The 16,363-nt window shown below is 36.8% G+C and overlaps 1 protein-coding gene across 2 annotated transcripts in view; it reads left to right on the forward strand.

Annotated features, from left to right (window-relative positions):
* Positions 1-16,363, forward strand: part of Rev3l (REV3 like, DNA directed polymerase zeta catalytic subunit) — a 160,693-nt gene that overhangs the window by 138,845 nt on the left and 5,485 nt on the right. For both annotated transcript variants that reach the window (XM_063252366.1, XM_063252367.1), the window contains exons 26-31: positions 1,466-1,575; positions 3,193-3,307; positions 8,280-8,417; positions 10,415-10,605; positions 11,128-11,374; positions 13,990-14,199. In XM_063252366.1, coding sequence (XP_063108436.1) covers positions 1,466-1,575; positions 3,193-3,307; positions 8,280-8,417; positions 10,415-10,605; positions 11,128-11,374; positions 13,990-14,199 — 1,011 coding nt within the window. The remainder of the gene's footprint in view (positions 1-1,465; positions 1,576-3,192; positions 3,308-8,279; positions 8,418-10,414; positions 10,606-11,127; positions 11,375-13,989; positions 14,200-16,363) is intronic.

A 16,363-nucleotide genomic window follows, 5' to 3' on the forward strand; every position in this document is an offset into this window, starting at 1 on the left:
GTGTTTTTCAAAAGTTACTAAAGCAGTAGTAAGTGAATGCCTGTTCACTGGATATTTCATCTTGTTTTGAAACCTAAAGTTTTCATTTCTATAATTTTTTTCTACCTTATCTAGATCCATCTATTAGCTTTAAATCTCATTGCCAGTTTGATAGTGCTGTTTACAACAACTTTGATACATGAGTAATTTAATGTATAGTTGTGGATCTGATTATAGTTAGGTTGGCTTGTGCACATATCAGAATAAATAGAAATCATTCCATATTTACTCACAGACCAGTAAATTAAGGCAAACTTTTCTTTTGTAGTAACCCTTAACAATTGAAAGACACTTTTCAAAGAGTAACAATAAATTCCTTATTTGGTGTTAATTTAATATGAATGTAACAGTGTAACAGAGTAATATTTTACTAGTGATTGAGAAAAGAACAGAGTAAACTTGTAATGTAAATGACCTTTTCATGCCAGTTGAAGGCCTGAGGATATGGTAGTTTACTAGATCTTCAATAATTCAATGAGAGAAAAGCAGGAATTTTTTGTGAATCATTATTTGATAGAAATATAATGTAGCTCTTAAATATCCAAATACAAATTCTGTTATGACTTTTACCATTAATTCTATATTTAGTTGAGGTAATTCAGATTTTACAATTAAAAAAGGATGATCATTATTCTTCTTGCTTCTTCACACAAAGATGAAATACATACAAAGATAAAATACATAGTTTTTATTTTAAAATTGCAAAGGGAATGTTTCATGTGTGTTGAATGGTAATGTTTCCAATCTTCAGTGTTAGTGAGTTTAGTAAATCAAACAGCAATGCAGTATAGTTTTAATATACCTGTCCTAACCTAACCATAATTGATTAACATGCTTTTTGAAACTGTCATGGCCTAGCATCTTTTTGTTTTGACATTTTGTGCCATGAACAGTATTACAACTCATTGATTAGCAGTGAAAGAACCCTGCTGGACATACTGTATCCACCTGATTGATTTAAATTGAATACTTATAATTTCTTTTTTATCATACCATTACATACATTTTCCCTTCTATTTAGTATTTTTTTAAAGTATGTATAACCAGTCACAGAGATTTAAGTACTCCATTAACAGACATTATCATGAACTCTTGAAAATAACAACTTTGAAAATGATACATGTATTTGGGCACTCGATCACCAAGTAATTTCTTACCTAGCTGCTTATAAAACCACATAAGAAATTCTTTGAGTAAGCGTAGCTTATTTTTCTAAGAACCAAAGGTAGCTGTACAACATGCAATCCATTGTGTGTACTGACACACTCAGGCAGGTATGTATATTGATCCTTCACAAAGAATGATAACATTGGTAACTATTTTGTTTTCTTTTTTACTTATTTTATGTCTAAAAACTGGAAGTTCTAAATGTTAAAATCTATTGACACAAAGTGAAATATGTTGAGAAATATGTTTGTACCAACAGGTTGGTGATAGTATTGTTCACAAAGCCAGAGAGACCTTGGAACGAGCAATTAAACTGGTGAATGATACCAAGAAATGGGGTGCTAGGGTTGTGTATGGAGACACTGACAGGTAATGCGTTTTGGGTTTTATAGTTTCGTTTCTCTTCAGATCTTCCCTCAGTATTTTAAAAGGCTTAAGGATAACCCATCCTAAAAATAAATTGTGCTAGAATCTTTTACAGTCATCATGATCTTGTGTCAGAGTTAACAAGCAAATATGGTCTTCGGGTAGGATAAATGAAGCATTAGACTGAGGATCCCCACAGCCTTTCCCCAGGCAGTTCCTGGCCAAGTAAACAACCCGTACACAGGAGTCTAGTCTAGTCTAGTCAACTTAAAGAAACTACCTTTAATGTGAATAATGTCTCAGATAGCTGAAGCTCTCTGAATTTAAATGTGTATTAATTGAACCATTTTTGAAAGATAGTTGCCAGTGCTGTGATTAGGCCCCCAAATCTCTGGCTTTTCTAAGAGAATGTTCTCCATTCGATTCCAGAGGGTATTTGGACTTCTGCAAGCCCATCATTCATGGTCTGGGAAAGAATAGTACTGCTTATGAATCCTGTATTACTAATAGGGCCCAGCTATTTATGTATCATGATTTGTGTACTTATTAAAATTCCTCTAGAATTATAGGTGCTATGACAAGATGTCAAATTCCTGGGAATTTTGTGAAGTTAATTTTTTAAAATTAATCTTTTAAAAGGAAGTCTTAATTTGTTTTTAAAATAAGGCTTTAGTATGTAATGAGCATTAGGTAGCCTAAAAAGAAAATACAGAAAGCTTTAAGGAGTTCAGAGGATGGCCTCATTTAAAGGTAAAAATCACCTAAGGCCTCTTGACCTACAGTACACTTAGCATCTGAGGTTGTACATCTCAAATATTTTTTTGGAATTCATTTGACAGTATCTTTCAAAAAGAACTAGATGATATGGAAAAGTATTTATAATATACTGTTAATGAAGGCGAAAGTTATACACTATGATCTGTGATAACAAATGAGAGGAGATTTATACACACAAAATGTCTAGTGTCTTTTTTTTTTTTTGAATGATTAGGATTATAGACGACCATTTTCTTCTTTGTTCCTTTTTGCGCCTTTTAACTTTGGTGAACTTTTTAAATTGAGCAGTTCCAAAAGGAAATTTCCTCCCCTGTCATAGGTAAATTTTCTATTTCTGTTTGGTATTTTGTTTGTTTTTACAGCCCTGGGGATTGAACCCAGGGCCTGTGTACTGAGTTACATACCCAACTCTCTTTAAGACAAAGTCACTTAGTTACCCAGAACGGGCTCAAACTTACGCTCCTCCTGCCTCGTCCTCCCAAATACTGGGATTACAGCGTCTACCTCCGTTTCTTTATAATCACACACTGTCTTATTTTATGACAGACTTGCTGTGTGCCACATACAGCATTAAATGTCTAGGGATAATCCAGGACCTTCTTAGTAGCTATAGTATCTGAGCCAGGAAGATAAGAAATACGGGATGTCTTAAAGATCTGTATCAAAGTTTACCAAGAGTACAAAAAGAAAAACAATAAAACATGAAAGCTTATGTAGGAGACAACTTGAAGGACTAAGGAGAAGAAAAGGTTTTCTTTGGTTTAGATGGAGTACTAGCCAGGAACGTTAAATTTTTCATCAGGATGACTTTCTCATTGCCTACTATGTTTTTAATCCCCTTAGTATGTTTGTGCTACTAAAAGGAGCCACTAAGGAGCAGTCTTTTAAAATTGGTCAAGAAATTGCTGAAGCTGTAACTGCTACCAATCCTAAGCCAGTGAAGTTGAAGTTTGAAAAGGTAAGAGGAATATTAATAATCACGTATAAAAATCACATACATCCTAGAATGTATAACTTACTCAGTTTACTTTTGGAATCATTAATAATGTGTGACTAAGTAATAAAAATACTTAGCTCTCTTGTTGGGGTGGATATAAGAAGTGGTGGTGGGGGTAGGATCTCACTGCCATCCTCCTGGCTCAGCCTTTGAGTTCTGGGATTATAGGTATGTGCCTCCATACTTGATGCCTATCAGATGTTTTTTTTTAGTAATGTCCTTGTGCAAGGAAATAAAAAGATTGTTTCAACTACTTTTGCTATGAAAACAGGCCACTTGAAATGTAATAACATGAAACAACCAGCATTTTGTTCTGTTCATATATTTTACAACACAGGAATTAAAAAGTACAGCAGGGGTGTCTTGGCTTTGTCTCACAATTGTTGTTAACTGGGAAGACTTAATTAAAAGTTGGGTGAAGCTATCCACTTGCTGGGGGTGACTTGTCCAAAGCTGAGGGCTGGTCTCATCTGATGCCTGCTTTTCCTTGTGTGTGGTGGGACTCGGCAGGAACTGCATAGGGCTTTCTCCCCGGGTCACTTGTTCCTTGTAGCAGAGTAGCTGAACTCTAGGACGACATCCCAAAGAGAAACAGACGGAAGCTATTGTGCTATTTAGGTGCCAGTCGGAAAGTCTCACCCTGTCACAAACCTTTCTCTATTTAAGAGAAAAGAATGCACACACAGTCTTTTAATGGTAATGTCAGCCATATAAAAGGCCGCATGGAATGAGATGTACTATTTCTTTATCAGGTACATCTGCCAGAAAGACTTCTCACTACCTTTAGAGATCAAATATGTATTCAGCTTTTTTCTGTATGAAAGATAATGAGCCTTTGTATTCGTTTGTCAATAGAAGGAAACATAACACACGGTTCTGCCTTCTAAGAGCAAGTGAACTGAAAATACTGTGTGTATACGTAATCTCTCATTAACTAATAGAAAGCTTTATGAGGGTAGTCTCTCTAACCAATACAGATGCAAATAAAAGGAAGAATTGTACCTCCAGCACTTGATGGGGAAACTTCATGAATCAAAGAATGTTGAACTGTGTATTAAAAAATGAGTTAAGGGTGGAGGTCAGTGGGAAAGTACTTGTCTAGCATACACAAGGCCTTGAGTTCAGTCCTCTGAAGTGAGGGGAATAAATTAGCGTAAAATGATATGTAGAAAGATATAGAGTTAGAAAACTGTAATAAAGGCACACAGACTAGCAAAAGATAAATCCCAGAAAATCAAGACAGCCTATAGTGTGTCTTGAATGCCAAGCAAAGTGTTTACATTTTATTCAGTAAAGTTTATTGTCTTAGTCTGCTTGCATTACTATAAACAAAATGCCACAGATTGGATAATTTATAAAGAAAAAAATTTCTCTCAGTGCTAGAGATTAGGGAGTCCAAGATCAAGACATCAACGTCTGATATTTCGTGAAAACTTTCATGCTGCATCTTCAAATGGTGGACAGGCAGAAGGTCGAAAAGACAAGGACTCCTTCTGTCAAGCACTCACATAAGGGTACCTAATGCCATCATGAGAACAAGGTTCCTCATCAAGAGAACAAGGACCTCCTAAGGTCCTTACCTCTTAATTGTCACATTGACAACCCTTGAAATGTGTCACTCAAGGGACACATTTAACCATAGCAGTTCTCAGCAAAGAGAGTGACTAGCTCGGAGTTGTTTGAGGACAGCCAGCCTCTCAGTAGTATAGAAGGTGAATGGGGAAGAGGAGACTGTCAGCCTGAAGTGTTTCTTGGAAATTGCATAGCCTGATGTAGTAAGATGATGAATAGAGAAAATAAGGACAATTCAAGAGAAACTGAGGAAGAACGGGAAGTTGTTACAAGTGATTGATTTAGGAGGGCAAGTGAAGAATAAGAGAAAGGAGCTCTAGGGGTATATCCTATTTGTAGAGTGCTTGCCAGCATGCATGAGGCCCTTGAGTCCATCTTCAGTATCAGCAAGAGAGGGGAAAAGGAAAATGAGTCCTCAATTTTACATCTACCCTGAAGCAAGACTGCCCCCAAAAACCTAAAAGGTCTCAGATGTAGTATCTTTCTGGGGCGTGGCGGGGGGGTGGGGGTTAGAGAACATAGTGCTGCTGAGTGCTGTTTCAGAAGCTTGTGTATAACACTGTGGTCACACAGCCCATCTGTTACAATGAAGAGATGATGGTGTGGAGAGTGACAGCATCATGCACAGAAACTTCCTGAAATAGATCAAAGACCTAAACATAGCTTTGCAAAAATTCTCAAAGAAAACACAAATATCTGTTAAGGATTATGGTGTAGCGCTTCACGATCTACAGTTTCTCTTGAATTTGTCTGGTTTACGGACAAGAGCGACTGTTCTCATAAAATGAGGTAAAAGTTCCCTCTTTTGTTCTTTAAAAAAAAAGTGCCAGAACATAAAATTATTTCTTCCTTAAGTGATTGACAGAATTCACCAGTAAGCCATGATTTCATTTGGGGGAAGGTTTTAATACAAATCAGACATCTTTAATAATGCTTTCCTCAGATTGTCTACTCATGTCAGTTTTGAAACTTGATGGTTAAGTACTGTCGATTTCTTCTAAGTTGTCACGTTCATTGATGTGTATTATTTATGTTCCTTTATTGTGACTGTAATATCTATAGGCTCTTAAGGGACATGCTTCTTTCATTTATGATATTGGTTACTTTTAAGGGGCTTTTTCTTGTTCATTCTAGAAATTTTTTTTTTTTGAAGAACCATTACATTAATTTTCTTTCAGCTGTTTTTTTTCTTCAACTTACTGTGGATTTAATGTGCTTTTCTTTTCCTGTCTTCTTAATTTGGAAACTTGATACATTGGTTTTTAAATCTTTGTTAATACAGCATTGAAAGATATAAGTTCTCCTTTAAACTCAAAAGTATGTTAAGTTCCAATTATTAGGGATTTTTCCAGAAAACTTTTTGCTAGTATTTTAATATGGTTGCTTGTGGTCAAAGAACATGCGATGATCTCAGTGGTTTTAAGTTTATTGAAATTTGTTACTTGGTCTACCATGCAGTCTATCTTAGTAAATATTCCACATGAGCCTAATAAATGTTACTTAAGTAAGGTTGATAGCATTGTTGAAGCATTGTATTTTCACTTTTAGTCAGTTATTAAAAGAAAGGTGTTCACGTCTCCACTGTAATCATGGATTTCCTGGTTTCGTGTGGTTTGGGTTTTTTAGTGGCGATTGAACCAAGGACCTTATGCACACCAGCAGGTGTTCTACCACTGAGCCACATCCTCAGCCTATTCTTCTTCCACTTTGTACTGTCAGTTTCTATTCATGTAATTCAGTTTTCATACTAGGTGTGTACATACTGAGGATTATGTGTTTTCTTGATGAACTACTACTTTGATCTTTGATAATATTCTGTCTTACTGTCTCCTTTCCTTATATTAGTACAGCTCCTCCAGCTTTCTTTTTATAATATTACCATTTTTACCACTTTGCTTTTTATTTATTTTTAACCTTTGTCTTTTTGTTTAAAGTGGTCTAATAGGTTACAGTAGAGTGTTAGTCTCATTATTTTTGCCTTTTAATTAGGTTAGTTCATTTACATTTAATATGATTAGAGATAAAGCTTGGGCATTCCACAGTGTATATATATTTCAAGCATATATACAAACATATATGAATAGTCTGAACTAGTAAAATATTATTCATATATATGAAACATGTAAAATTTTTGTCAAGCAGAAATGAATATGCCAGGCATAGTGGCACACAGTTATAGTCCCAGTTACTGCTGGGCAGGAGGATTGCTTGATCCCAGGGCTTCAGAACTACCCTGAGGAGTATAGCAAGATCCTGTCTCAAAAAATAAAGAAATACTTAAGAATTTTTTTTCAGTACTAGGGGTTGAATCCAGGTCCTCGTACATGTTCCACCTCTGAACTATATCCCTAACCCTTTATAATTTTTGTTTTGAGATATGGTCTTGCTCAGTTGCCCAAAATGTCCTCAAATTTGCAATCCTCCACCTTGGCCTCCCAAGTCACTGGGATTTCAGATATGTGCTACTATGCTCAGCATTTAAATTTTTAAAAAATAAAAACTGGGAGAAGCGTTCAAATTTTTAATCTTAAAAAAGAATACCTCACTGATCCCAAAAATTTCACTGAAAGGGTTTTATCTTGCATATTAATTTATGAAGAGTTGTTTACTGGAAAGCTACTTATAATTCCCAAAGATTAAAAATATTATAAATAAATGATTTATAGTGGGTAACTTGTTGGATAAAGTATGATACCCCCATATGATGGACATCGACATAGCTTTAAAAATATATACAAGGATGGAATGATCTCCAAAATATTAAACTATTAATTAAACTACTATTAAACAGGCAAAGTACAGAATGGCGTATATGATAAGCTACATTGTAGGGATATGAAGAGCATGGTAAGTGTGTGCATTTGCATGGAATGTCTCCGGAAGGATCCACGAAACTCATAATTAGGGAAGAGCTAGGTAAGAGGCAGTGGAGGAAAGGAACTTCTCATTGTATTATTATTTCCATAACTTTTTAATTGGGTACCATATATAGGTGTATTTTTTAATTAAAAGATTGATGACTTTTAAGAAAGCAGTGTCAGTTGAGGTGGGAGCAAAATTGTGCAAGAACAAGAGTAAAGTAAAAAACTAAGGACAGTTCATTTTGTATACTTCATATCTGGATTTTATATATGCATTTGTTGTACCCTAAGAAATTTAAGAAATTTCTTGCCAGAGATTTAGCTCAATGGCACAAGCACTTGCCCAGCAAACACAACGGCATGAATTCAATCCACACCAAAAGAGAGAAAAAAAAGAAATTTCTTGTAATTTCCATTTGAATAAAAGAGAGCAGAAAGACAAAATAGCTTGGTGAGAGAAAAATGTTTACAGAGAGGCTTTTTTTAAAATTCCACTACAGGTATATTTGCCCTGTGTTTTACAAACAAAAAAGAGGTATGTGGGTTACATGTATGAAACCTTGGATCAGAAGGACCCAGTATTTGATGCAAAAGGAATAGAAACAGTTAGAAGAGATTCTTGCCCTGCCGTTTCTAAGGTAAGTTTTACCTATCTTATTTGCATCTGTGAGAAATAAATGGTTAAAGTGTGGTAAAAGTGTAATAATCCTTAAGCACACATGGAGGTGAAGGAACTATATTCCACATAGTTGTAAATAGAGGAGGATCTATATGAACTTCGAGAATTTTATTTCCAGTCTTTAGCCTGTAGTTTTCTACTTCTTCCCATATTGTATATTTTATTAAAATTGTTAAAAAGTAACACATCAACTGTTAAGAGTTGCCTTCCTACTTGCTTCGATGATAGCATGACATGTTATCATGTAACAGTTCCCAGAAGGTAAGGAAGAGGACAGGCATGCATGAAGGCCTAGTACCCAGGAGGCTGAGGCAAGAGAACCTTCATGAGTTCAAGGCCAGCCTGAATTGGGAAGAGAGACCATGTCTCAAAAAACAAGAACAGAACAAATAAACAAAAAGAGGAGCAGGATAGAGAAAGATTTCATAAATAAGTATGTACATGTTGACTGAATTCATTTACTTGGGTTATCAGATACAAATTACATTTCTGAACAGTGCTACTAAATAAATTACCTAAAATTTCAACCATAGTAATTTTCACCAGAATACATGTTTTCTTTGCTCAGGCCCAGACTCTTCTAGTAAACCAGAAATAAGTGATACACAGGGAAACAGCCTTTTTCACATGTATCCCATATAATATCATGTGAATTTGGGGAAATACTGAGTTTCTAGAGGAGATACCCAGTTCATTGTTTCTCTATGGGAAGAATGACACCTGTTGTACTTATTTTCTTGTCACTGAGACAAAATACCCAACACCCGCAATTTCAAAGGAGGAAAGTTTTTTTTGACTTGACAGTTTCAGTTGGATTCAGCCCATGGTTGGCCAGCTCCAGGGCACAAAGTGCATTGCGGAAGGGCCTGGTGCAGGAAAGCAGCTCACGTCATGGCGGTCAGAAGGCAGAGAGAAGATCCAGGGAGGAGAATATGTCCTCCTAAGTCACACCCCTCAGTGGCCCACTGATTTTCACCAGGCCCCACTTCTGAACATGGAACTTCTGGATGACTTCTTATGTCTAAAACAATAACAGTACTTACACCAAATTTACAAGCTTATTATCTAAATATACTCAGGTCCCAGTGTTGAGAGTAAGATACAGAATTTTCACCAGTAATTTAGAGTTAGCATATTACATAAATCCACTGCATGTTGTTCATCTCCTAGTAGGAATACTTTCAGCACAGAAAATTCTGTCACAATTAATTATCAACACTGTATCAAACAAAATGCTGGCTTTTGACTATTTGGTGATATTTATTTTGTTCTATACAGGTAAATAAGTTATTTTTATAGCAGTTAAAACAGTTTGCAGTTATTATGTGGGTTGGTTGGTGGGTTGATTGTTGAGACAGCGTCTCACTGTGTAGTATAGCCTAACCTTGAACTCGCTATGTAGAGCGCAGGCTGTCCTCGAACTTGTGGCAGTCCTCCAGCCTTATCCTTTGGAGCACTGGCATTATGCCTGCTTTCTTATGTCTAGAATGCTTTGACAATTTAAGAAAAACTTACATGTTTCATGTTTTCATCACTTACCAAATGTTTTATCTGAATATTATTCAATACGATTTTTATCAAACTATGTGATACTCTGTTTTTAGAAATAGCAACTATATATAGTCTCAGAAGAATCTTCCAATTTCTTGTATCATCCCGCTATTCTTAGATTAGTTAGACAGATCAGCAAATTACCCCAATATCTTTACAGTGAAAGTAGAACAACAGCTGGACTTGATAGTATATGCCTATCATCCCAGCACTTGAGAGGCTGAGGCAGGAGAATCCTTGCAAATTCGAGGCCAGCCTGGGCTACAAAGTGAGTTCAAGACCAGCCTGAACTACATAGCAAGACCTTGTCTTTTTTTAAAAAAAAAAGAAGAAGAAAGTAGAACAACAATAATGAATATGCTTGGAGATACTTTATCTTTACGTGCGTATCTTTTTTGTTTTAAGATACTTGAGCGTTCTTTAAAGCTGCTGTTTGAAACGAGAGATATAAGTCTAATTAAACAGTATGTTCAGCGACAATGTATGAAGCTTTTGGAAGGAAAAGCCAGTATACAAGATTTTATCTTTGCCAAGGAATACAGAGGAAGTTCTTCTTATAAACCTGGAGCTTGTGTGCCAGCCCTTGAACTTACAAGGTAATATATTCACAGCACAGCTCTCTGGCTAGCTGGTGTAGTCCTGGGGTCTGCACTGGCTGAGAGTAAATGAAAAGACACCCAGTCCCGTTTATCCACTCTCCCACATGAAGTTTAAGAGGAGTTAGCATCCCCATATATTTTATAAGCTCTGACGAACTCCTTTGGGCTTCTTTTGGAAAACTAAAGGCTGATCAACCATTTAGAAGATAGTATCATTCTGGAATCAAATTGCTTAGCTAAATTTTCCTATCTTTCATTGTTATATTTGTGGTAGTTCTTTTAAGAAATTATTTTTCAGGTAGCAATGATAATACAGCGTTAAGTTTTAAATTCCTACAGCGTATCCACTTGGTACCAACCAATTGAAATGTACATAGTTCTCAAAGTAGTAGTAACTCTTAATTTGAAAGTATGCTGTATAGAATTCTCATGGTTTAACTGCCTCATTCAAACTGAATGCATTAGAAAGATGCCTTCTATGACAGTCTTTGAGTGTGTCTTTTGTTTGAATTTTAACAGAAAAATGGTTACCCATGACCGGCGATCTGAGCCTCGAGTTGGGGAGAGGGTACCATATGTTATTATTTATGGGACCCCTGGGGTACCACTCATCCAGCTGGTAAGGCGCCCAGGAGAACTCCTGCAAGATCCAACTCTTAGGCTAAATGCCATTTACTATATCACCAAGCAAATCCTTCCACCCCTGGCAAGAATCTTCTCACTTATTGGTATTGATGTCTTCAGCTGGTATCATGAATTACCAAGGGTAAGTGTGCTAGAGCATACTTGTGTTATAACTGTTTCACTTAAAATTTTTAGCAGAACTAAAGGTTGTATGTATGTATTGCTAAGAAATGCAAAGTAGATCAATCCCAAAGGGTAAAGTGGTAAACATTTTGCCACAAAATTACTCAGACCAAACTAGCTAATGGTAATGAAAAGGAGCATGCATCCCTCAGAATCACCTTTAAAAGATCCTTTTTCCTTTCTTATTTCATAGCAAATTTCCTTTTTTATTCTGTTTGGTCAGCGGCAAGCTGACATACCTAAGTGACCAGTGACTGTAGGCATACATATGATACATACATACAATGACTGTAGGCATTCACTCCTAAGAGCCATGAATCCTGAGGTCATTTGGGAAGGGGGACTGACTGCTTTGTGATTACCTGAATCCATGGTCAGGACTTGGGGGACATTTCAGGAGCGGATGCCAGCCCATTACTCCCCGCAGCCTTTCTCCTGTCCTTGCTCAAGGCCTCAGCTGCCTGGAAATGCTTTTTGTGAGAAAAGGAAAAGGCTGTTGGGGAAGCTGGGGCTACTCTTGGTTTCCTGCTGGAAACCAAGAGTACCAAGTGCACTCCAGAAAGTGCTCACCACATAATTTGAACCTTGTCTTTGTTTGGTCAGCAGTGGCACTGTGGAGCAGTAAGGACCTTCACCTTTTGGGATCATTTTACCTCTGTAAATCTTTGGGGACCACTGGCTAGTGGTCAGTACCGTTTAGAGTGAGGCAAGCCATTTACATGTATTGTGGGTCATTTTGTGGCACTTTACGGGGTAGGAGAAGAGATTCAGAGGTAGACAAAATTTTCAGGTATTTGTTTCAGTTTGGAGTACTCATTTGTTTTGATTTGCATTGGTATGATTTCATTTACTTTTGTTTCTCTTTCTTTTACAATCTTTATTCTCAGATGAGCAACCCACTTTCAGTACCACCTAGAATTATGTAAACCTTTTGGGGGTTCACATCACATTGAGGCTTTGTGACCCTGTACAAGGCTCTTGAAACATTCGTGGACAAAAAAGCTTAAGAGATTTTTAGAAGTATAGAGAAACAAGTGGTCTGTTGAGCTCTGTTACAAACTGTTCAGAAATCAAAGAGCTTGTGTTGCTTTGTAGGAAAAAAATGAAGAGCAAAAATTTGAAAATGGATGTTTAAGAAATATATGGGGTATAGTATTTAACAATGGCCCTGAAGAAACCAGATGAAAGAAGTAACACTGTAAAATAGCGTTACACTTCACACGCAACTTGGAATCTTAGCCTGAGGAGATTTGCTTAAACCTTTTTCTTAGTTTATCCATTAGGAGCTTGAAATTAGTGAATCTATAATAATCCAAAATAATGGGCATTTTTCTAGTAGTCATTTTATCTACTAGAGAGAGATTGCACTTTAGATGTGTGCATTTATTTGTAGTTATCTTAAACTATGGAAGCAGTATTGTTTAGGCCACCTGCTAAACAAAAGTTGATACACAAATCATAATTATTTCTCAGTAAGTATTTGTAAAGTGAAGGAAAAAATAAGCTAGAAAACTGAAGGTGAAACTGTTTTTTAGAAAATTTATGCTGGCTGTCATCTATAATATTGTGTCCTGGCTCTTAAGTCAGGAAGCTAAGATTTTTTTTTTTTTTTTTAACATTTTCATTATAGTGCCAGCAAGAATATTAAGCCAGTGGCATTTCTGAGAGAGTAACCCAATAATTTTTATACAAAATAATTTATAAGACACAAATGAGTATCAGAAAACTCTGAAATTAGTATTACATTAAATGAAAAATTCCTAAGTGATATGCACCTAATTAAATTTTGGGTACACTTTTGCTCAAATTTTGCACTTACCTGCCTAACAAGTTATTTTTAGTCTGTCACTTTGCTTCCATGGCCCAGATTGGGCCCAGGGGTTTAGCTCAGTGGTGTAAGTTCCTGCCTGGCAAGCACAAGGTACTGAGTTCCATCCCTGGTACCAAAAACAAACAGTTTTTCTACCATGGCCCAGATTGTGCCACCTTAAAATAGTATTCACTCTCAACCTGGATTTTCCCCATTGTCCTCTATGATCTGGTTACCCTGTATAATCTTAAGACATCTGTATATCTCAACCAAAAACCCATGGGCCAGTAGGTAGTTCCTCGCTCCGCCAAAAGAAAGAAAAACTGTATCTGATGATTTCAAGATAAAACCTCAGGCAGGTGTGGTGATTCAAACTTAGGATCCCAGCTACTTGCTAGATGAAAGGAGATAGGGGGATCACAGATTTGAGACCACCCTGAGCAATTTATTGAGACCCTGTCTCAAAGTGAAATCTTGAAAAAGCACCGTGGATGTCATTCATTGGCCCAGCATTTGCCTAGCATGCCCTGTATTCCATCCCCCATACCACAAAGGCAAAAGAAGTAAATTCCAGGAAAGCAGTGACTTTGTTCATTTCCCAATGTCTGTATCCCCAGTGTCTAGAAAAGTGTCTGTCTTCCATGTGGTAGCTCCTCAGCATCTGTGAATGAAGGAATAAAATTCAGAGTAAATCTGTCATTCGCATGAGAATGGCGGCTCTGCTGTTAAGCTGGCTCAGACTTATTTCTGAATTGATGACACAGATTCAGAAAGCAGCCAGCTCCTCACGAAGTGACCTTGAAGGAAGAAAAGGCACGATTTCTCAGTATTTCACTACTTTACACTGTCCTGTGTGTGATGACCTAACTCAACATGGCATCTGTAGTAAATGTCGGAGTCAACCTCAGCATGTTACCGTCATTCTCAATCAAGAGATTCGGGAGTTGGAGCGCAAACAGGAGCAGCTTCTGAAGGTACGGCCCGATTCAGTAGACCTGGGTTCTCAGGCAGTCTGGGACTTCCAGGGGATAAGGTATGAGAGAACGCTGGTGTGAAAATTGAATGAGCATTCTAGACTCATAAAACGTCTAAAATCTAAACGTACTACAGTTGAACTATGGGCTGTTTCATAATTTTTTATTCACTGTCTAAATCCTCTTTGTTAAATACCTGTGGAAGAATTCATTACAACATATTTATCTCTTAAAACACAATTTAGAGGGGCTGGGGATTTAGCTCAGCGGCATAAGCGCCTGCCTTACAAGCAGGCTGTCGCGAGTTCGATCCCCGGTACCAATAAAAAGGAAAAAGACCAAAAAAAAAAACCCCACAATTTAGAGTAGTTGGTGCTGCCTGGTTCTCTCTCCCCCTTTCCCTTTCTTTAGAAGGGGGGCCCTCTGCTGTGTTCCTGGGCTTCTCATGTACTCCCCGCTCATCTGACACCTCCCTGCAGCCTCCTGAGCAGAGGGACCACCTACAGGTGGTTGTGCCCCTGGCTTACATACCCTTCAGTCACTGCGACACACTCTATTTTCTTGATCGTTGGGATCCTCACCAGTAGCCTTTTTTAATGTTTGACAGAAAACAGTTCAAAAGATTATAAAACATGAAAACAGTTTGCTGTGTGACATGAAACTTTGAGATCATGTGAAGTCTGATCATTGACTAAGAGTATGCTTCTCTTTTTAAACACTTGCCGCATGACTTTTTCCACATCTGATTATACATTAGAGTCATCTGGGAACCTTAGGGTAAGGAATCCTAGGCTTTCACCCCAGAGGTGCTGGTTTCACTGGCATGGAGTGACCCTGAACCCATTGTTAGCCAGGGCCTAGAATTAGTGGTCTAGACTGCTACTTTCAAATTCACAATTGGATTTTTCATACTGTGATTTTTCTCTTCAGAAATAAGTAAATGAGTAACTTTTTGATTGTTATATGAAGACAACTATGTCATTTGAAAAAATAGTATTTATAGTAAATTTAAGAAATTTTTGTTGGCAATTGAGAAGTGCATTGTGCGGATTTTTTTCTAATTGACACATTAATTGTACATATTTCTGGAGTGCAGGATCATGATATGTGAATACAATGTAATAATTAAATCTGCCTCTTTTCTAGCTATTTTGAGATATCTCATTTGTAGACTGCACTACAGAGCAATAGAATGTATCCTTTATACCATCCAATGGTCACGATTTGACTTCTGTGAGATTTTTTAGCTTCCACATGAGTGAGAACACACACTATTTGTCTTTCTCTGCCTGTTGTATGTCACTTAACATAATGTCCCCTGGTCCCATACATACAGATGCAAATGATAGAACTCTTCTTTTTATGGCAGAATGTCCATTGTGCATATATACCACATGTCCTTTTTCCATTCACCTATCCACGGACACTTCAGTTGATTCTTGGCAGCTGTAAACAGTGGTACAGTAAATGTGGGCATGCAGGCATCTTTGATGTAGCACTCTCATTTCCTTTAGATGTATACCCAGTAGTGGAATTGCTGAATCATGTAGTTGTTTTATTTCTAGTTTTTTGAGAAACTTTCATTTTGTTTTCCATTATGGCTATGCTAACTTACATTCCCAGCAGCAGTATATGAGAGTGCCTCCCCTTTTTTAGCATTCTCTACAGAATTTATTATTTTTGTCTTTTTGATAATATGCATTGTAATTAGGGGGTAAAAAATCTCATTGTGGTTTTGATATGTGTTTCTCTGATTAGTAGTTTTTACCATTGTTTTCATGTGCTTGTTGACTATATCTTTGAGAAAATGTCTGTTTAAGTCTACGGCTTATTTTTAAATCAGGTTACTTGTGGGCAGATTAGTTTGTGCTGGTTTGCCATTGAGTTTTTGAAGTCCCTTATATATTCTGAATATTACGTGAATGTCGGTAATATTTCCCCCATCTTACTTTGATATAATCATATTTGTCTATTATTGTTTGGAGAGTAATACACCTCTCAAAAAAAAAATCTTGGTTCACACTGATATCTGAAAGTGATTTTCCTATGTTTTCTTGTAGAAGTCTCATAGTTTTAGATCTGACACTTAGGTCTCTGGTGCATTTTTGAGATGATTTTTGTATATGGTGAGAAATGAGTCTGATGTATTCTACATAAGACCGCC

Source organism: Cavia porcellus, unplaced genomic scaffold, assembly GCF_034190915.1.
Source record: "Cavia porcellus strain 051 isolate PalLab524CR breed Dunkin Hartley unplaced genomic scaffold, mCavPor4.1 scaffold_7, whole genome shotgun sequence".
Lineage (NCBI taxonomy): Eukaryota > Metazoa > Chordata > Mammalia > Rodentia > Caviidae > Cavia > Cavia porcellus.